The 22,845-nt window shown below is 33.6% G+C and overlaps 1 protein-coding gene and 1 non-coding gene across 2 annotated transcripts; both read left to right on the top strand.

The window, feature by feature from the left end:
- The first annotated feature begins 2,567 nt into the window (after positions 1-2,567).
- On the top strand, positions 2,568-2,671 carry LOC120074867. The gene has a single exon (XR_005481144.1). It is a non-coding gene; the product is annotated as a small nucleolar RNA R71 (small nucleolar RNA).
- Positions 2,672-18,883: 16,212 nt separating this feature from the next.
- Positions 18,884-21,887, top strand: LOC120074502 (28 kDa heat- and acid-stable phosphoprotein). The gene is made up of 8 exons (XM_039027652.1): positions 18,884-19,133; positions 20,129-20,166; positions 20,470-20,562; positions 20,670-20,750; positions 20,838-20,872; positions 21,016-21,101; positions 21,457-21,522; positions 21,631-21,887. Exons 1-8 carry the CDS (start codon positions 19,067-19,069, stop codon positions 21,663-21,665), a joined length of 501 nt encoding a protein of 166 aa, XP_038883580.1. The 5' UTR covers positions 18,884-19,066; the 3' UTR covers positions 21,666-21,887.
- The last annotated feature ends 958 nt before the right edge of the window (positions 21,888-22,845 follow it).

The raw sequence follows: 22,845 nt of genomic DNA, 5'->3' as shown, positions 1-22,845 counted from the left end.
ATGAGTGGAATGAGTCTCCAAAGACTGAGAAATCGTCCATGAAGACTTCAACGGTCTTTTCTAAGAAGTCGGAGAAGATAGCCATCATACACCTTTGAAATGTCCCCGGTGCGTTACATAGCTCAAAGGGCATGCGTCTGAATGCAAATGTTCCAAAGGGACAAGTAAACATTGTCTTCTTCTGATCTTATGGATCAATCAAAATTTGGTAATAACCAGAGTATCCATCAAGAAAACAGTAAAATTCTTTGCCCGCAAGTCTGACAAGCATTTGATCGATGAAAGAAAGGGGAAAGTGGTCTTTCTTAGTTGCTGCATTGAGCTTTCTGTAATCCATACAGATGCGCTAGCCCGCGATAGTCCTCGAAGGTATGAGCTCATTATTGCTGTTGACTATCACAGTCGTTCCCCCTTTCTTGAGAATGCATTGGACTAGACTTACCCAACTACTGTCGGATATAGGATAAATAACTCCTATGTCCAACCATTTTAAAATTTCTTTCTTGACCACTTCTTTCATTATGGGGTTCAACCTTCTTTGAGGCTCGATTGACCCCAACTTCCCTTCTTCCAACCTAATCTTATGCATGCAATAAGATGGACTAATGCCACGGATATCCGCAAACATCCAGCCTATTGCACGCTTGTGCTTTTTCAGAATCTGCAAGAGAGATTGCTCTTTAGGCTCTGTAAGATTTATGGAAATGATCACACATAAAGTGTTGTTGGTTCCAAGAAATGCGTATTTCAGGTGACTAGGTAACTGTTTTAACTCGAGTTCTGGTGGTTCCTCAAGTGATGGACGCGTTGGTTTTGTCTGCCCTCACTCAAACTTGGCGGCTCTGATTCTTTCAGGTTCTCCAACACAAGGACCTCACATACATGGGTCTCTTCTTCAGGCAACTCATTACTATTTAGTTGACAATCTTCACTATCTAGGAATTTCAATGCGTTGAGCACATTGAACTTCACCTCTTGATTATCTATACACATAGTTAATTCTCCTTTATGCACGTGAATTAAAACTTTCCCAGTAGCTAAAAAGGGGCGTCCAAGGATAATTGGTACCTCCCTATCTACTTCATAATCCAAGATAAGTGAGTTTGCTGGGAATATGAAGTTGTCAACCTTTACCAGAATGTCTTCAATCTTTCCTTCTAGGTACTTAATTGTTCTGTCAGCAAGCTGAAGAGTAACATAAGTGGGCTGTGCTTCACCAATTCCCAGTTTCTTAAAAATTGAGAGTGACATGAGATTAATGCTAGCTCCCAAATCGCACAACGCATGACTCACATCCAATCCTCCTATCGAGTAAAGAACTGTGAAGCTCCCAGGGTCCTTCTGTTTCTTTGGTAGACTGTTGCTTACTAACGCGTTGCACTTCTGTGTTAGCATGATTACTTCCTTCTCACTGACTCTTCTTTTCTTCGTCAAAATGTCCTTAAAAAATTTGACATATGTTGGCATCTGCTCCAAGGCCTCTATAAGTGGAATGTTGATATGCAACTGCCTTAGGAGCTCAAGAAAGCGCTTGAATTGTTATTCATCATTCTTCTTCATCAGACACCTAGGGAATGGTGCGTTCAGCGGCACCTCATGCTTTTCCGCATTAGACGTACTGGGTTCTGAATGGCTTGTAGTCTCAGGCGTTCTTCTTCTTGATCCATTGAACATGTGATGCATTCTTTCGAAGGACTGCTGTTTCTTGGATTCATTCTTCTTTTTTCAAGAGCTTTTCCACTTTGCAACGTCACTGCGTGACATTGCTCCTTCCCATTGTTGTTCCCAGGTGTTTCAGTATTGCTAGGTAGAACTCCAGGCTGCCTGCTTTTCAACTCGCTCGCTATCTGCCCTACCTGGATTTCCAGGTTTTTGATAGACAACGCCTGGCTTTTCAGCAATGCATCATTTTGGGCTATGTATTCCTTCAATCGGTTTTCAAGCGAAAATCCTGAGCTCGACGCCTGCCCTCCTCTATTAAAGATCTATTGATGTGGCTGATGCGTTTGTTGAAATGCAGGCGGTGGTCCATTCCTTTGCTGTTGGTTCGCCCTTGGGTGGTGCTCCTGATGATTTCCTCCTATCCAAGAAAAATTTCGATGGTTTCTCCATCCAAGATTATATGTATTGGAAAATGGGTTGATTTTATGAAGCGTACTGACTGTGGGTTTTGTGGACATTCAGCATAGAAGTGAGGATCTCCACAACCCACACAGCTAACCATGAGTTGCCTAAATGCTTCTACCTGATTCACTTTCTACTGATTTGATGCGTTTCCTAGTGTTATGTTCTGCAAAAGGTTGGTCATCGTAGCCACTTGAGCAGAAAGTGTGGCTATTACGTTGGCATCGATAGAATTAACGTTCTAAGATATCTTCTTCCTGTCAGTTCTTCCATCGTACGTATCGTCCACCCATTCCATGTTGTGCTTAACAATGCGGTCTAATATCTATTTAGCCTCAGTGTAAGATTTGTCTATAAGTCCACCAACCGTTGCTGCATCTGCTGCTATCTGCGATGCTCTATTCAATCCTCTATAAAATGTCTCCATTTGGATAGTTAGAGGTAGTCCATGGTTTGGGCAATTCTTGACCAATCCCTTAAAACGCTCCCATGCGATGCTTAAGGTTTCAGCTTCTTCTTGTTCAAAATTCATAATCTTTCGACGCCTCCCCGCGATGATGGTAGGTGGGAAGTATTTTTTCATAAATTTTTCCACCAACTTTTCCCAGGTGGTGATTTCACCAGGCTCCAATGAGCTCACCCATTGTTTTGCGTCATCACACAAAGAATAAGGGAACAAAGACAGCCTGATCGCCTCTGGGGTGATTCTAGGAATCACAAATGAATTACACATTTCATGGAAATGCTTCATGTGGGCGTGAGGATCTTCACCACAACCACCCCCAAATTGTCCAACAATTTGGAGCATTTGGAGCATTACAGATTTCATCTCGAACCTGGTCTCGTCTAGCATCGGGTAGATGATTCTTGGAGAGAAATCATACAGTATAGGGGACGCGTACTCTCTCATAAGACACGTGCTGCTATTCGCCATTAGGATTGGATTCTGTGCAGCATGAGCTAGTTGCTGATTTGCCTATTCTTCCGCCATTGCTCGTTGCCTGTTCTATTATCTGAGAAATTGCGACCTCAACCTTCAACGACGGTTAGATCAGTTCCTACGCCAGAAGGTCCTTTCAATCTCGGGGTCGTATGTGAGTTCAGAAGTGCTCTCCCTACTCATAAACGTTCACAAGCTTAGGCTTAGCTTGTAATACTCCCTCGATCGAAGTGTTCCTACAACAGATACAAATGAAATTTCTGGTTAGTCTTGTTTCTGAATCCCGGCAACGGCGCCAAAAACTTGTTCGTTGCTATCGTGATTCGCTCTAGCAGTGTATCGTATAAAATAAATTGGAAGAATAAGTTATAAGTATAAGTGATGTGTTGATGCTTTGATGCGTTTAAGTATTTGTAACACGTTAGTGCGTTAGATAGATGCAACAGACCGCACAACACTCCTTCTAATGATGTTCAAGTTTTCCTAAACCAGACCCAAATATAAAATCTAATTTAGGCTCCTGGCAAGTCCAGGGTCGAACTCAGGGATTCAATTAAACAAACGTAGACCTTGCATTGTATCTATTGTAGGGATTTTCCTAAATATATGAAGAGAAATGTGTTATTTACACTAAGTGTTGTGCCTGTGCAAGATGATACAAAAGAGTTGAGTCGTGAGTGATGGATCATACGAAAAGGGAGTTTAATGTGAGTGGATGCATCGGTCTAAGATGAATGTACACAAACCAGAATGTAATGTGGATGAGATGGGATGATTTGCTTATCTTTTGTTTATGCGTTAGACTTTATTCAACACTTCTCAATGCGAATAACAAGCAAAACCTATCTCTAGTATGCATGCGTCTAACACAGAATGCAATAGACACCAGTAAGTCTATCTCTAGCTGTACTGGCGTTCTACTTGATGCAGCTTAGTTATTCTCTCGAATAATCTAAGTTAAAGATGCTTTTACCAATTGATCAAGTTGGCTTAAGCGTTTGAAATGAGATTTTGCATAAAGTATAAATGCATTCAACATGAAAAAGAAATAAACAATGGCAAAAAATGTGATGGATCAAATATATGAATTTTATAAAGAAGCAAATTGCCTTTACAAAAACAATATTCAATCAAATGAAACAAAAGTGATAAATGAGATGAAATGAACTGAGTCAAGCTGCAGAGTACAATCTCTTGTATCTCTTTGGCTCAATTCTGTTGTGTACAATCACTTGTATAGGAAGAGGACGAAGTGTTTTTCTCAAGCTTGGCTTCCTCCACCCCCTGACCGACGGTGATGGTGGTTCTCAACCCTTCTAATCATCTTGGCACCACAACACAGCTTAAACTACGACTACACTAATTACAGAGAGTAAGGAACTTGATAATTTCTGAACTGAATAACTTTCTCTCTACGAACTTTAGAGGGACTTCATCTATTTATAGGCGTTGGTCATGTCCACTTGGTGAATGGGCAGCATTAAAGTCCATACCCTGGACAACATTAAAGTCCATGCCCCGGTCAGCCGCCTGACTCTCAGGAGCTTTTCAGACGGCGCCTGCTGCAGGTGCCCATACTTGCAAGTGGATGTGACACAATCAACCTGGATCAATGAATCTTTTCTGTGTGATGTGACACAATTTCCTATCTGATGCATGGCCTATGCGTTAGAGCTTTCCTTACGGCACCTTCTTGATTATGCGTTAGCTTTTTGTAAAGATCATGCAATACAATGCGTTAGTGCCGGATATTTAGTAATAAAACTTCTTTTGCATGAGTTTGCTAATGTTTGAATAAATCCATGCGTTTCTTCTAAAACTGAGAGAATTTATCATTAAAAACCTTAGTTGTTTCAACTTAAGAGCAAAAACAACTTGTATTTCTACAAGTTATCATAGGCGAAGCTTTGACTCTTTGCAGTGTGGTCCCCACTATATTGTTAAGGCAGTTCCTGAAATGGTGGAGTGAATATTCCTTCTATTACGCAATCAATCCCATCAGAAATGCACAACTGACAGCTATACACGCTTCTGAATCATCCGCAATTGCGTTGCTCTTTATATCTTCGATCGTTTGCCCGCATACGGTGTTGTTTTTTTATTACCGCATGTGGTTGAAATTGTGTTGATCGCAAAGCTCTTGATCGATTGTCGCGTGCACCGTCATTGCATTGATCGTCTCTCATTCTTGATTGACGGGCGCAATGCGACGTAGACACATTGTTCATTTTATCTTTTAGCCATGAACGCATGCGGTGACTTGATTTCCTGCAAAACAGACTTGAAACATTCTATTCTACCATCGCAATGGTGTCAGTGGGTGTATTGACGACAATTTATAATTCTTGCATTTCTTAGCCAATTTTTATACTTTCGACGCAACTTTTCTTTCTTTTAGCCACAATATCTAAATAAAACAGTATAAATAACTTGTATTTCTACAAGTTATCAAACATATGTTAGCTTTAGGGCTTCAATCAAACCAAGTATTTTGATGATAATAAACTCAGATTTTTTGCACTAACATTTTAGTGTTTCAGAGTCACTATCTTGTAGAGCTCGGAAAGACGATTCAAACGCAATTTGAATCGCTCAAATCGGAGTTCAAACGAGAAAGTTATAAGCAAAAGAAGATTGGAGAGGAAATCCAACGTGGCAGTGACACGTGGCATCCGACGTGGCACACAAATGGTCAATATTGATGACGTGGTAGCTGATGTGGCAGATGACGTGGCATTCCAACTGGTCACTTTTGTTGACGTGGCGATGACGTGGCACATGATGTGGCAGTGCCGTGGCGACCGTGAACGAATGAGATAATGACAAGTTGCGGTCACCTAGCTTCATGCACGGACACGCGCGTGCGCCGCACGTGCCTGTGGTTTCTTCACAGAATGCGGCGCGTGACTCTCAATCCTCTCCCCTGTGCGTGAGGTGCTCATTTCATCCGGCTATTTTTTTATTTTCATTATTATTTTCTTTAATTTCCTAATCCAATTTTCTCCAAATTCTCACCAAATTTCAGCTTTTTCAAAGTTGATTTCCTTCCTAAATTGTCATCCTTCAAATCCTTTTTATTCTCTAAATCTCAATATTTCCAATTTTTCAATTCCTCTCTTAATTACAAATCCTTTCCTTTTCTATTTTTATTCAATCTCCACCCTTTATTTGCAATCATATCCCATGGCCAAAATTTATCTCCCTCGCCTATAAATTCGACTTGATTTTACTCTTCATTGACACACCAAAAGCTATAAATTCTTAAGCTCTCAATTCTCTCTACTCTCAAATTCTTGTCCTCCTTGCTCCTAAATTGGTCTAGAGTTATTTTTGTGAGTTTTTTTTTAGTGCTCAACTTGTGTATTTAGTCTTCAAGAGGTAATATTGTGAGGTTTTCTTTTATTTTTTGTTGGGAATTGTATTAAGGTATGGGTACACCTTGAGTTGTGAGAAAAAGAAATTGGTTTGATCCTGAACTAGTAAAAAAGATCTTGGGTTTCTCTTTAGCCTAGGAAAAAGAGGGTCGTGTGTCAGTTTGGTTCTCACTTGCAAGAGAATCACTTAGTGAAATACCCAAGAAGGAGTCTTGGAGAATGAAGTAGGCAATTTGCCGAACCACTATATTTCCCGGTGTTTTCTCTTCCTCTCTCTCTTTTATTTCTGGTTTTCAATTTTTTGCTTATTGTCTTAGTTATTTTTTAATATTTCCTAATTGCATGATTTAATTTTTAGTGTGTTATTTAAATTTAACCTTGATTAAATTATCTTTAAATTTGAAGTTATCATAGCTTGCATGTTTAAGTTTTGTCTTGCATAAATTTTCTTTAATCAAATTAGTGGGTTAACTTTGTTAAGCGTTGTTTGAAGATAAAATTATTTTTTAAAAATTGATAGTCAACCTTATTCACCCCTCTAGTGTTGCCTTTAGATCCTACAACATATTCACGTAATGCCCACAAAAACCATGACCAACTGGACGAATTTTCACCTTTAACAATAGCAAAAGAGGAAATATATGTCTGTTTGCATCAATAGATAAGACGGTTAATAATTTTCCCTTATATTTTCCGTAGGGATGAGTTTCATCAATCTGGATTAATGGCCTACAATGTTTGAACTCTTTTCTTGAGGACCAAAGGACCAAAAAACTCGTCCAAAAATAGTCGTACCTGGCACATCGGAGGGAAGAAAAAATCAATCTATTCGTGTTCCTGGATTATAATGAACAAGAGCAGTCAACCAATACGGAAGCTTTGAATATGATTTCTCCCAATCACCAAACACAACAATCTAATGCTTTTCTCTTGGTTTGCCACATTCGTCTATAATTAACATTATAGCCATATTGTTTTTTAATTGCTTGTTGGAGTAGGGCCACAGGTACTCCAGGATTAGCTCTAACCAGTTGAATGATCCCGTGTCAATTTTGAAAATAAACATGAGTGTTTCCCTTGAAGTTTGGTGATTTCGAATATCCCATGAGTTTTGCGGTGACATGCCCGTAACCTCCAAGCACACCATCACTCCATGATTTACATCTGATATACCAAAGATCTTGATTTGATTCCACTACAATAATTTCGTAGTGTTCTGTCATCACAATATTTTTTTACAGCAAGCTGTAAATCTTCTTTGGTATTAAACAACATTCCTACACCTATATTCCTTTCTTCCAAAGTAAACCTTAGTTCACACGTTGAAGACCTTAGTTCACACGTTGAATTTGTAATTTCTCAATCTATTTGGGTGAACATATCCGATACCAACTCAAGATCATGTTCCCATTACTGTCGTTTTCAAATAATTCACCAACTTCAATGTCAATATCACTATCTCCATCAATTCCAGGTTCAAGAATAACTATATCTTCAGGACACATCGACATATTTATTATGATTTTTTCAACTGTAGACAAAATATGTTAATATGTCAACCCAACAAAATCCAATTTATAAGTTCAACATATAAGATCTAAATATTATAGATTTAAATGAGCCTAAATCTAAGATTCATAAACTATACATTTAAATCAGCCCAAATCTAAGATCCATAAACTATACATTTAAATCCGCCCAAATAAAAATAAAATAATATATCCATGAATCATAGATTTAATTCGCAAACAAAATAATATATATATGAACCAATCTTCATTTTTATAAACATATACATATATTTCTACAGTCAACCCAATAAATACATAATCACCCAACAAATTAATCATAAAAAAATAGCCCAACAAATAGAGAAACATAATCATCCATAAAAATAGCCCTACAAAATCTAATTTCTAAGTTCATAAACTACACAAATATATACATATATTTCTAGATCTAACCCAACAAATAAATCATGGATCCATAAACTACACATTAAGTTAAGCCCAAATGCAAACAAAATGATACATATAGGAAGATTATATATTGGAAAACAACGTAGGGAAAAAATTTTACCACAGAAGAGACGATTTTGGACGGATGAACAAATAGAGGACGATTTCAGACAATTTTGGAGGGACGAACAAATGGAGGCAAAATGATACGTTTGGATGCATAAGATGGAAGTAAAATGAGAAGATTTCGGATGGTTTTGGACGGAGAAGATGAAACAAAAAAAGGCAGAAGATGATTTTGGACTGAAAAGGCAGAAGCTCGGATGAGGAAGAAGAAGGTGCGCGACGCTGTTTAATGGAGGAGGAAGTTATGTACCAGGTACAAGACCTAAGATAATCGTGTACCAGATACACGATTGCCTCAGTCAACGCTGCATGACTGCCACGGCAGACTTCGCGTGCCAGATCGACAGGAACTCGTGTACCCGGTACACGATTTAAAAACCTTTTTTTGACAATACTTTCACTCCTACCCTATTTTTGTCATTATATATTAAAAAAACATTATTTAAAAAAAATTAGAGTATATAAAAACGAAGTGGACATTTGGAGGAAAAAAAATTGGTTATTAGACTCTACATTATTATAGTTGGATTATAATAGTTTATATTTTGAGTATAGATTATTTTAATTTGGATTATAATAGTATGTGTTTAAGGTGTAAATTATTTTAATTTAATAAGAAAATAGTAAAAACGGTAACAAATAATAAAAAAAATGAAAAATGTAAAATAGTAAAAACGATAGCAAGTGGGATTTTGAAATAGTTTCTATTATAGCTAATTTGAGGTTTTGAAATAGTATTTACTGTATAGCAAAATGGATTATTATAGTTTTATGATAGTTTTTGTCCCCAAACGTCCCTGAAACGCTTATTTAAATTTGGATATAAATTCATCATAAAATAAAAGTCAATAGTTGGAAGAAGTGGCTATTTCTGAAAGTATGTATCCATTGAGATATACAAACACATATCTACTATTTGATGGTAATATAATATATCTATAGTTTATATCACAATTCAAAAAAAATACAAACTTCATCATATAACTACCATTCTTAGATTAACTTCTCTCACAGTATACTTTAACTCGAACAATTGCAACTATTTGAAAAACCTAAAAAAAATAATTTATGAATTCATGATTTTAGGGCAAAAGAGATTAGTATCCATAGTCTTGTTTATATGATATGAATATAGCTTTATTTTTTAAAACTTAGTTTATAATAATGGCCATTTGGATCGTAAATAATGTTTTATGGACATAAATATTAAATATCTTGGATTTGAATGTCTGGATTTTAGATGCCTAAGATAATTAATATTTGTATTTGGATATGCAAGATAATTAATGTATAAAAGTTAAATATTTGTGTTCAATTCAATAGTTTGTATATATAAACTAAAAGTAAATAATTACTTAACTAAATGTAAGAGATCAATCAAATTTAACATTAACTCATTTATGTCATGTTAATTAATTATTTAATTGATAAAATAAAAATAAATAAAAACTTTGTAATTAAAGACTATTAAATTAATTACTAGAAATAATTAAAATAAATAAAGGGTCGCTTGCAGGTCAAACTAATTGTAAATATATAATTAACCATAACAAATTACAAATATAGTCGAATTTGAGTACAACCCTTAGAACTTGAAGAACCATTGAGCAAAAAAAAAGATGAAAAAAGAGAAGGTATTAACTATATATATTTATTATATATCTATTTCTAAGTTATTCTTTAGAATATCTATAACATATATTTTCATTTTTGTTTAAATAGGCAAGAAAAACTCCTAAAGAAAGTTGGAATTTCACTTTGAAAGTCACAGTTTATGGCAAGATGGAAGTGATATACCATATTAAGAGTTTAGATTATACGTGTCTATCTTTGTTTAAGGAAAGACCATTTGGGCATCTGCTAGGTTTAAAAATGTCCAAAGTACCTTTACAACTTCTAGCACATTTGATTAGAAGACAATGTGTCTCTGTTAATAATAATGTTATTCTTTTCAACATTCAATGTAACATTGTAGAGTTTGGGTCAAGGGATTTTGGTTTGATTAATGGATTAGATTGTGATGAATAGCTTGTTGAAGATGTTTTAGATGAAACTGAAGAAAATGATTCATAAATTAGACAAGCATTTTTTAGAAATGATACTAGCATCACTATGGAAAATGTGAACAGTGCATTTAACTATTTTTCTAGTCACTACATTGATGAAAGAAAAATATCAAAACTTGTCAATCTTTATTTGCTAAAAAACTTGTTGATTCCAAGACAATGTTATAATTGTGTGGATTGAAAGCATGTTAAGATGTTGAATGATTAGGAGAAGTTTAGGAATTATCCATGGGGAAGACTGTCTTATAGTTTTACTGTCGAATTCTTTAAGAAATATATTAAAAGTAAAAAAAAAACTAACTGCCTATCTGCAAGGCTTCCCGGTAGTTTTAGGTTATTGGGCATATGAAATACTTCCTAGACTTCCTGAGGGGTTCGCAAAAATAATAGGAAATGGTTTTCCAAGAATCTTGAATTGGGAAACGAAAAAACAACCAGATTGGCAAGATCTTAATGACAGCATCTTTTCGAAACGAAATGTAAGTTTCTAATTTTTCCATTAGTAATTGCGATACAAGTCTATCAATGATATTGGTCATAGAAGTATTATATCTATTGAAACACACAAATAGGGAAGGAGTCTATCAACATCATAGAATGGTAGACCAATACCACAGGTAGATAGACTATATCAGTGATATTGGTCTATCATTAATGGGGTATATCAGTGATAAGCCCATATCACTGATATAATCTCATTAAACTATGTCACTGATAACTCCTACCTAATCATTTGAGTATTTCAATCTCATAAAAAGAAGGTATTTTGTATACAGTACTAATTAAATATTATGTTTTTAGCTCTATTTAGTTCCTATTGTTGTATCAAAAGAAGAAATAGCATCAGAATACTTCAAAAATATATATGAAAATGGAGAAAAAAAGATTGGAGGAAAAAGAAAATGTTGCAGAAAAAAATAAAAAAGATTGGAGAAAGAATATCTTCTTTACAAGAAGATATTGAATGTCTTAAAAGGCAACACAAAGAAGATTTTGAAGATCTTAAAAAATGACAAATGGAGATTCTCACTTTGTTACATTATCTAATGGAAATTGTAAAGCAGAAGGTCGCACACAAATGTCAAAGTGAAAGACAATCTCAAAAGTCCTTTGAAAGGAATCGTCTTCCATCTGTGAGTCTATAAATGATAAATATTGATATTGATGCTAATATTGATAAACTAGTTGAATATGCAACTACTAATGCCAAGGAGAAAGAGGTAAAATTATTGAAGTCTTATAGTTCTTTTATTTATTATTTATTTTTTGTTTTATATTGATAGACTATATAAAGTACATGTAGTTTACTGACAAAAACGATATACTAATATCTACAGAAGCATGAACAAAACCATGAGAAAGAGAATGAAATAGAAGAAACCATCATTGCTAAGGGAAAAAAAGGTACCCATCTAGTTAAATAGTAGGTTATTGCTATTATGTTTTCATAGACTTTAAGTGTGTTGCTCATTAAAGTCTATTAGTGATAGGTTTCTATCACTGATAGAATGTTGTCATCTTTTTATTGGAGTCCAGCATTAACATAGAAAAAGTATATTGACATCTTCTATAATTTTGTGTACACTCATACAATATATTTACAAAAGATCGAAGACAATGAGGAATAAGTCAATGAACATGAAAAATTTAAAAAATGGTGCATGACAAAGCAAAAAAAGTGAAGGTATAACAATTGTCACATTCCTTATATTGCTTCATGACTCAAACTCAATATATATAAACTTATAATTAAGTATTGCCATTTTAGGCTATTCAATAAAAGGCAGATACAACGATGAATACTAAAAATGTTAGACCAAAAAGACAGCCTAAACCGTCAAAGAAGGTGTTGGAGAATGTAAATAACGAGAAGATTGAAAAAGAATAAAATGATGCAAAGGACCAAAAGAAATATGCAAAAGACCAAAATAAAGCTTCTTTAAAATAAACAAGACATTTTCCTAGAATCAAGGACAATGTCCCTAGTTTTGACCTAAAAATCTCTCAGAAATAATAATGTAGTTGTGGCTTAGTTTAATGTTGTGCCTATTAGACCTTAGTTTTTATGGATATTTCAGTACTTTAGTATTATAGGATGTGGTATATTATACCTTAGTTTTTGTGGATACATTAGTAGTATCAGTGATACAAATGTATCAATGATAGACTTCTTATGTAGTTCATTTTGTCATAAAAATATAGGAAATTATTGGATCATTAGTTGAATCAGTGTAAATTATATCCCTTTGTGCTTCTATTTCTTAAGTTTTCAGGACTAGACTCTTGTTATTATGAAACGGGTGACAAGTGATAAATCAATGTCAATGACAAACCAATATTAGTGATAGAAATCATAGTGACATTGCTTGAAACTAATCACAACAACTTCATACATAGTTCATTTTGTCATATAAGTATAGGAAATTGTTGGATCGTTAGTTGAATCAGTGCAAATTATGTCCCTTTGTGCTTTCTATTTTAAAGTTCTAAGAACTAGACTCTTTGTATCATGTAATGGGTGGTCAGTGATAGATCAATGTCAATGATATACCAATATCAATTATAGAAAGCACAATGACATTACTTGAAATCGATGTTACTTTCTTTCGTATGTACTTGATTTTGTGTTTTTATTCTATAAAAATATGTTGGAAAATTCTGTACTTTGTATTGAGTTAAAATTCAAATGACTAATTTTTGTACTGTAAGTGACATTACTTCACATTGAATAAAAAGCAAATTAAATGTATATACTATTGATAAAAAATGAGATATTTCTAAGTAGAATGTTATGTTTGTATGAACAATATAAAAATCAAACCAATGGTAAAAATAGCAAACTCTACAACATTGTAAAAATATTGGCAACCTACATGTTCACATCTAGAAAGACCACATTGATAGTAAATGTTGCATCATTGTATAAATGGTGGCAATTTATACGTTCTAAGATTATGACCGACACGACACAACGACTGCACTCTGTCTGACTTTTTTGCTCATCAATTGATAATATTATTTGTTTTCAAGGTCGGTCTGTTGGACGCTTAACAACTGGAGGTAATATACTCATGTCAAATTGTCAATCCCCATAGGCTTCCAATTAGCATGGTTCACAACTGGATGAACAAAACCAACATAATATGAAATCAAGGTACTTGTCAAGAAATATTTATGAACAAATGAGTAAGTATCCATGTTGCATCCACGAATAACAGTAAGGCGTGGCTACATGGAATTTCATTAAGATCCCCAACACGACAGGTACATGATTTGGAATCTAAATGTACCATAAAGTGATTGCTTCCATCAATCACTTGAAATTTAACATCATTAATTACATTAACCTGAGAAAAATGACACATAGACAATAAATTAATTAAGATCCAACTATCTTAGTCTATCAGTGATATAAGTCTATCACTAATAGAACTCAATCATTGATAGATTGTGTAATATTACCCATGAAAACACGTAACTCTTACCGTGAAGCTTCTTGATATCTGATGTTTTGTTCGTAATTTCCCATCAGCCTAGCTAGTTAAAACAAATTTCATACAATATGCAGCTTTACTTTTATCATAAAACCATTTTTGAGGTAATTGTTTGATAGAATCGAGTAGCGATGCCACAGGTAAATCTCTAAGCTCTTTTAGAACCACATATAAACATTCTGAAATGTTTGTAGTCATCATCTGATATCTTCTCCTTCTACAATACACGAGCCCACTTCTCGAAACCAACATTACTAAGATAGTCTCGCATACAAAGATATATAGTCTCCATCCATCTCATATTCAGCTCAAAAGCAGCAATAGTATATGCTTTTCCACATCTAAAAAACATATTATCAGTAGAAGAGTTCTTATATGTTAACTCCAAACTTCTCAAAAGGTGTTGCAAACAAACACAATATTCAACCGTTGGAAAAATGTTTTGAACACCTTTTGGAATACTTAAATGTCAATAAGATATAATAACTAAACCTTCTCGATCCTTTAAACTTCTCTTTATATTATAAAAAAACCATCTCCATGATGCATCATTCTCGGAGTCTACAATACTAAAGGCAAGAGGAAAAATCTGATTGTTACCATCAATTGTTGATGTCGTCAAAAGAGTTCCACCATATTTATATTTTAAAAAGGTGTCATTAACTAATATGTTTGGCCTACAACATTTCCACCCCTCAATGCACGATCCAATTACCATAAAAGAATACTTAAAATGTCCCTCAGAATCAGTTTCATATGCAGTGGATGAACCTGTAGTAAGATTAAATATGTATATATATATATATATCAAAGAATAGTCACATGCTGTTTTACAATAGATCTATCACTGATAGACCAATGATATGCTCATTTATCATAAGACTTATCGCTGATAGACCAATATCATTGATAGACCATATCAGTTAAAAAAGTCTATTGAATACTGATTATGTACTCGTTGAAAGCTTGATTGACAATATATAAAGTATAGAAGGAAAAAATAAATCTGGATTCATTTATTTTAGTTTTGTAAGAAATTCTGCGATCAAGGTATAAGATTCATTTGCATCGCCATTCAATGACTTCATAATATATTATTTCGCCCTCCAAGCTTTATAATAGCTAACATTTACCCCAAATTTAGTATGCATGTGAGTATAATATCATCCGGAGTCAAACAGCCACAAGGGCTAAAATCTTTTATCATACAATCACCAATCAATGATGAAGATGCTTGTCTATGAGAAGTTTGAATAACATTTACAAAATAATTGTGATTAGCAATATACTTCCTAAGTTTCCATAGTTCCCCACCCTTATAACGAGATGCATGAATGTACCATTGATAATCTTCTTGTGAGCACTTCACAATTGATTTAGAATTTGATCTCACAGTCTTGAAATCGAAGTTGTTCTTTGTAGCTATGTAGTAAAAAGACTTTGATACTATTTCCTTACTAGCAAACATATCATTCTCTTTCAAATCAAATGTAGAAGACAAGCTACTAATATTAACATCCGTTAGATGTTAAAATCATCATTAATGGGGGAAGAAGAAGACACAACACCTAAACAATTATCAAATCCACTATTGGAAACTTCTTCTAAAAGAATATCAGTGGCATGAACAACTAATGGATGTCTTGTACTTTATTCTTTAACTAAATTAAAAAACCAAGTAACATCGTTATCTTCGTGAATTTAATCATAGTTTGAATGCCATTGATATCAAAATCTAATAAGATCGATAATTGTATTGAAGAAATAGATGCATCCAATTGAATTTCCTTTAATATCAAAGTCACAAAGCTCTCAAAACACACAATCTCATTGATCAATATGTCTTTAGTCTTGTAATTCAAGTAATTATGTTTATCATCCCATTGTCCACTATGAAACATCACTACTGCAAGCTTAATCATATTTCCAAATCACTGCAAGAAACAACAATTAAACTCATAACATTGATAGACTAGTAGAATAAATAGACAACAATATCTATTAGTGATAGACTAATATAATTGATACACTATGATATGTATCTATCACTAATATAATTGATACACAATGTTATGTATCTATCACCAGTAGACTAATATCAGTGATGTTCATGACTAATAATATCAGTGAAGGAAGTTATTGACTACTAATATCAGTGATGGGAAGTTCATGACTGATTGGAAAAAAAAATCCCATATATAAACAAAATAGAAATTAAGTTATGAATATTGAAAGGAAAAAATTAAAATAGATCAAACATGTAGAAATCATCAAATCAACTACTAACATTGACATACTTTAATTAAATTAAATGAAACATAAAAAAGTACAAATGAATTTTTTTTAATAAAAAAACCCAGATGAAGTCGAATAAAAAACTGAGAAAGAAGACCTAGACATGGGAGAAAGAACCGCACGAAAAAACCACACGATAAAAGGATGAAACAATACAAAATCGTGAGTAAGAAATACCACATCATGGGTATAAATATCAAATCGAACGTAGAAATATGAAATCGCAAGTAGAAAACTGATCAATCATTCCTCTCAGAATCGTTACTCTTAGAATCAAGCAACGAATAATAAAGAAGACTTATCTGAAAAACGCACATTAGCTCGATCAAAAAGAAGATAGATGAAGAAGACCGAATAGTTGAAATATATGAAGAAGACTATGAAGACAAAAAAAAAAAAAAAAAAAAAAAACAGATCCAAAACGAAGAAGAAAACGTGGGATAAGAAAGTTATTTTAGGAATTAAAAAAAGGTAAACGTATCTTAAGAAAATATTCTATATATATAATTAATTTTAAAAAAGGATATATATTTACTTATTTATAATAATAATAATAAAACACCTGCTATAATTACCCATAAATAAAGAATATTGATAATTAAAAAATAATAATTTATACTAACTAGTTAAGATAGCGTAAAATATTAGTGACAAAGATATTACTTGAAATTTATTAAGTCTAAATGATATATTTATATTTAAAAATTAATTAAAATGAATATTAATGAATAGGCAAAGACATTGGTTGAAATTTATTAAGTCTAAATGATATATTTATATTTAATAATTAATTAAAATGAATACTAATGAACACTTTATATTAATTTATTAATCAATTAAGTTATATTTTCACTATTGATCTCCCAAACATAAAAATCCCATATTTTTGTATATTAAAAAACTCATGTCAGGTTGGTTTTAATAGTTTCATAGATAATAATATATTGAGTTTCAAAATGTGGTGGGAAAACCTGTGGAACAAACGGGACCTAAAGGTGTATGGAATCTTTCAAACATCAAACAATTTGTAACAGAGAAGTAATTTACATATAATTATACTGCCTCCTCTCACGAGACGCCTCAACATGCACATTGTTTCATATATATAATGTAGGTCACTCCTATAAATAAGTAAACACGTCATATCGTTATTCATCTATCTCAATTGAATTACCTTATCTCGATACAAACATCTAAACTTAAACAATTGAAGTTAGTTTTTCAAACCATAGTTTGTAATAAAAATTGAACTACAACTTTGAAACATTGAACCATTTGTAACATGTTAAAAAACTAAAGGTTTTTGTTTTTGTTTTTTTTTGGGTTTTTAAAACTAAGGGTTTGAATCTCAACCCACCTACTGCTAAACTATACTTAATGATAATAATAAATAATCAAATAGCTAGGCATTCTGAAAATGTAATATATAAGAGAAATATTAACTAATACCCCTACATTTTTGGAGTAAGCGTATCAATATACCCTGTCAAGTACGTTTATTTTGGAAAAACTTGGTGTGGAATGTATGGTTGTATTAATTAAACATCTGGGCTTTCATAAACGAATCAATTTAAACCATCATAATTCAATTTAGAATTGTCTATCCATTTGTTTGGTTTATGAAAATTCATAAGTTTAATTGACTGAAATTATTTGGTTTGCACAATATTGGTTGAACAGAATATGAAAGAGAGTGTAAATTAATACACTTATGAAAACTTAGAGTTCGAGACTCTATTTGGCAAACCATTCTATTTATTGTTTATTTTTTTGAAAATCAGACTTACGAACTCTACTTCTACCTCCAAATTTCTTTATTTGTAATATAATTTTTACTAATGGTTTAAAAAAAAACCCAAATTTTGAGAACTAAAAAAAGTAACTTTCAAAAAGTTGTTTTTGTTTTTAAAATTTGACTAAGAATTCAACCATGATGCAAATGATTATAAGAAATGAGGATGAAATAGACTTAATTTAAAAAAAAAACAAAAACAAAAAGCCAAATTGTTACCAAAAGGGCCTTGGTTTTTTGTTCTTGTTTTTGATAATTAAACCTATTTCATCTACACTTCTTACAATAATTTACATATCTTTTAAATACAATGGTTGAATTTGTAGTCTAATTCCAATAACAAAAACCACTTTTTGAGAGTTGCTTTTTTTTTTTTTAGTTTTAAATTTGGCTTAGTTTTTTAAACCATTAATAAAAAGTAGATAACAAAAGAAGAAATTTAAAGGTGGGAATAGCGCTGGTTAATTTTAAAAAATAAAAATAAAATAGTTATAAAACAGACCAAATAATTACCAAATGGAACTAAATTGATACCATCATTAGTTTATTTATTTATTTATTTTTAAAGAATAGGTATTATTAGTTTAATTTTAATACCTGGAATTTAAAGGAATAAATAATGGTGAAAGGATAGGCAGCTGATTCTTGGGTGCCGGTTCGGGTAGGGTTTGGGGAATCCGGTTGGCAATTTTCACCACAGAGAAACGTAAACGGGACGGGAACAAATAAGCCAACACAACACAACTATAAATTCTCCTTTCGGCGGAAGGGCGGAGCAGCGACCAACTTCGCCTTCCACAAATTTTACTAAGAGGGGGCTTCTATTCTACGCCGATTCTGCTCCTCTTCCGCTTCTTCCTCCCGTTTCTACTTTTCCCCTTCTGCGTTTTATCGACGATGGGAAGAGGAAAGTACAAGAGCAAGCCCACCGGTCGGCGCCAATTCTCTACCCCTGAAGACATGCGTAAGCAATAATTCTCTCTCTCTTTTAACCACCTTCATTCAATTATTGAGAAACCCAAGATCATGGGATCTTTTTCTTTCAGTGCTATCGTCTCCCTTCCTAATGTTTTGGTTTTATTTATTTGAGGTGATGAATTCGAGTTGTTTTTTTTAAGGATACGAGCTGGTGCTTGTCATGGAGAGCCCGGTATTTGGAATGATACTGTATATTAGTGATTTAAGCTGTTTTATATGTTAATTTGTTATTTCTAGGTCAGTTTCAGCGACTATGAGGACATGGTTGGTGTTGAGATCTAGGCTTAGTTGATTCCGGAAATAGTTTAGCTTCTATTTATTTATTTTATGGAGTGTGGAATTTTCGTAATCTTAATGAAGGGTCTTGGTTATATGCACGAGTTACTTCGACTGGAGAGTTGAAATGTGTTTTGTTTTGGAATTGCTTCTTAACACTAGTAAAAAAACTGGGAGAACCCTGCAATAATTTCTCTTTTTTAACCACGTTCGCTCGATTATTGAGAAACTGAAGATCATGAGATCTTTTCCTTCGAGTGTTATTATTTTCCTGCCCAATGTTTTGATTTTATATAATTGAGGCGAGAAATTCAAGTTGCTTTTTAAGGATACGAGCTAGTGCTTGACATGGAGAGTTCAGTAATTGGAACGATGGTGGATATTTAATGATTTAAGCTGTTATTTAGTCATTTTTAGATCAGTTTCAGCGACTATGACGAAGTGTGGTTGGTGGTGAGATCTAGGTTTTTAGTTGACTGCGGATGTAGTTTTACCCTTTCATCGTGGAGTCTGAAAATTTTTGTAATCTAAATGAAGCGGCTTGGTTATTGCGCAAAACTAGTAAAAGATGGAGAGATGGATGGTGTCGAGGAATTAATTTTTTAATTATTCTTACATATGGTTTTGCAATTTGTAGTTTCATTGTCGAGAAACTTTAAGAAGGCTGAAGTTTATGTCACTAACTTTCGTTTCTGAATTTTGTAGTTGCTGGAACCTCCACACGTCCACGAACATTTAAACAGGTTCTCTCTCTCACCCTCTGTGTGCGCGCGCACGCGCATGCGTCTTAAGACACGCACACACGTAGTTCCCACTACCCTTCTCATCTACTGACAACATACAATCTTCAAAGATGCTTATAAGCCAATATTTGATCTGCACAAGTCCTACAGTGCCCAGTAGTCGGTTTTTTTTTGTCAATTGAGGATGGATAATATCCTGATGTGTTGGGACTTTCTTTCAGCAGTTGATTCTTCTACTGCATGGTCTTGTTCTTTCTATTTACTTATTTTTGTGCACACGAGTTACTTAATTTAGCATTATAGGTAGAAGCTGAGCACAAGGAGGAGGAAGAATCTGAGGAAGGATCTGAACAAGAATCTGGGGATGAATCTGATGATCAGGGAGATAAGCCTAGGGTTTGTATTCAGCGACCTTTTTTGTGTTTTCTTCTAAATGTTTTGTTGTTTTTCATTTCAGCTGAGTGAGACTAAATCACTTTTATTTTGTTGTCAAATTCTGCCAGAGGAAAGGCACTCAAGGTATTATTGAGATCGAAAATCCTAACTTGGTGAAGCCAAAAACCTTGAAAGCTAGAGACATTGATGTAAGATAATAATCGTCCTTACATGTGGTTGTGCAATTTGAACATTGATTCAATACAGTAGAGGTGTAATTTCACTTCATTTTGCAGATTGGGAAAACAACTGAACTTTCAAGGCGTGAAAGGTTGTTACAAGTTTTATTTTATTTGTTTTAACTGATATTAAACATTTATTTAATGTATATGAGTATTATTCTGGAAACAAATATGAAAATATATGGATTTAGGTATGCGCACAGTTTACAAAGTTTTATTCATTCTTTTCCAGGGAAGAGATTGAGAAACAAAAGGCTCATGAGCGATTCATGAGGCTTCAAGAACAAGGGAAGACTGAACAAGCTAGGAAAGATTTAGGTAATCCTTCAATGATCAATTCTCTGGCTTAAGTGTGCGTTCTATGTTCTTTAGTATCAATCTGTCATCCAAAATTGGTATGTGCGCTTTCTTTTTATTCTCGTCTTGAGTTAAAAGGGTTACATATAGGACCGCTTAAAATGCTCACCTGCAGCCGTACTTGCTGTGTATTTATATTGTATAAATTTGGTTCAAAATGCTCTTTGGTAATATCTTGGGAGGCCAATGCTAAGTTCTGGAAGAATTATTATCTTGTGCACTAATGGTAGCTGGTGAATGTCGTGAACAAATTTGAAGGCAGAACTTCTGTTGCTCTGTCCAATATTAAAATTTTATTTCACTTTATGCTATGCAGAACGTTTGACTCTTATTCGTCAACAAAGGGCAGAAGCTGCTAAAAAAAGGGAAGAAGAAAAAGCTGGTAATATATACAACAGTATACGAAAGCTCTTATAGTTATAGTACTATTTCCCCCTAACATTGCCACATTGAAACTGATATTCACTCACTCTCTTTCCCTCACTTTCAGCCAAGGAACAGAAGAAAGCAGAAGCTCGCAAGTGAGCTCCAAGGACCCTCCGAGCTCCTTTCACTGAGACAAACAATATGTAATCTCTACAATTTAACTTTCCTAGTATGCCTAGACAAATATTGTCATTCTACGTCTGTGACCGTGCAACCAAGTAATATTCTCTTTGGCACAGAAGTGACCATAGTATGATGCTGTTTACATTTATAATTAATGCAAGTATACTTCTGATATCTTCTTCAACATAAGAGGTTCCATTCATTGTGACTTTAATATTTAGGTTAACCTTTATTCTCTATGCGACTATACCTTTATACCTTATCAATTTAGAATATCTTTCTGTTTTCATCTTTAATTATTGTCCTAGAGTACTGCTGAGATGATTTGCTGAGAATCGTTAGAATCAACCTTGGATGGCTAAAATTGTTCACAAGGGAAAAAGTTTTTTCTTGTATGTCAGCGTAAAGAATAAATGATTAGTCTATTTGTTTCTGGGAGGGATATACATCGCTGAATGCCTTTTTTTGATACCTCCTGCTTCTTCACGCTAACTGGAGGAAGAAAAGAAAGGAAAATAAAGTCAGACCGCATCACTGGGATGCAATCTTATGATCTGGTATTTATTGTGGTGGGTTCTCTATTTTCTATGGACATTTGGATTCTCATATTTGGAGAAATAGGGTATTACACAGACGTTTTAATGGCATGGGAATTTCTTTGCCTTATTGTTCTTCAAAACTCTTGTTTTCTTGTTTTAGACATTCGTATTTGTATGTGATTTATTATTATTTTTTTTGTACAAATTGGAATGGGGAATTTGAACTATGGATCTCTAGATCCTTAGTATATATAAATGTCACTTGAGCTAAGTTCTTGTTCATGTTTTATTTAAAAATTTTGTAAAAGAGAAGTCACATGCATTTAAATGAAGTTAAGTAAAAACATATGTTTTTATATATATGAAAAAAAAAATCTAGAGGACAGGTGGAAATATAGTTTCATCTTATGCTTGTATATTTTTTGAAATATTCATCTTATGCCTGAAATTTTCTATTTATTTCAGTATGGTTACTCCATTTTGTTTGTTACCCCCACTCGAACTTGGTTTGTCTAATGCTGTTTGTTTACCCTCTCAAAACTTTCCTTGGGAATAATATTTTCCATTAAAATTTTCTATACAACATAACATGTGTAATACTTACAATGGCGAGAGTG

This window comes from Benincasa hispida, chromosome 3 (assembly GCF_009727055.1).
Source record: "Benincasa hispida cultivar B227 chromosome 3, ASM972705v1, whole genome shotgun sequence".
NCBI lineage: Eukaryota > Viridiplantae > Streptophyta > Magnoliopsida > Cucurbitales > Cucurbitaceae > Benincasa > Benincasa hispida.
Note: the sequence above shows the minus strand (reverse complement) of the source record. Positions and strands in the feature narration are given on the sequence as shown.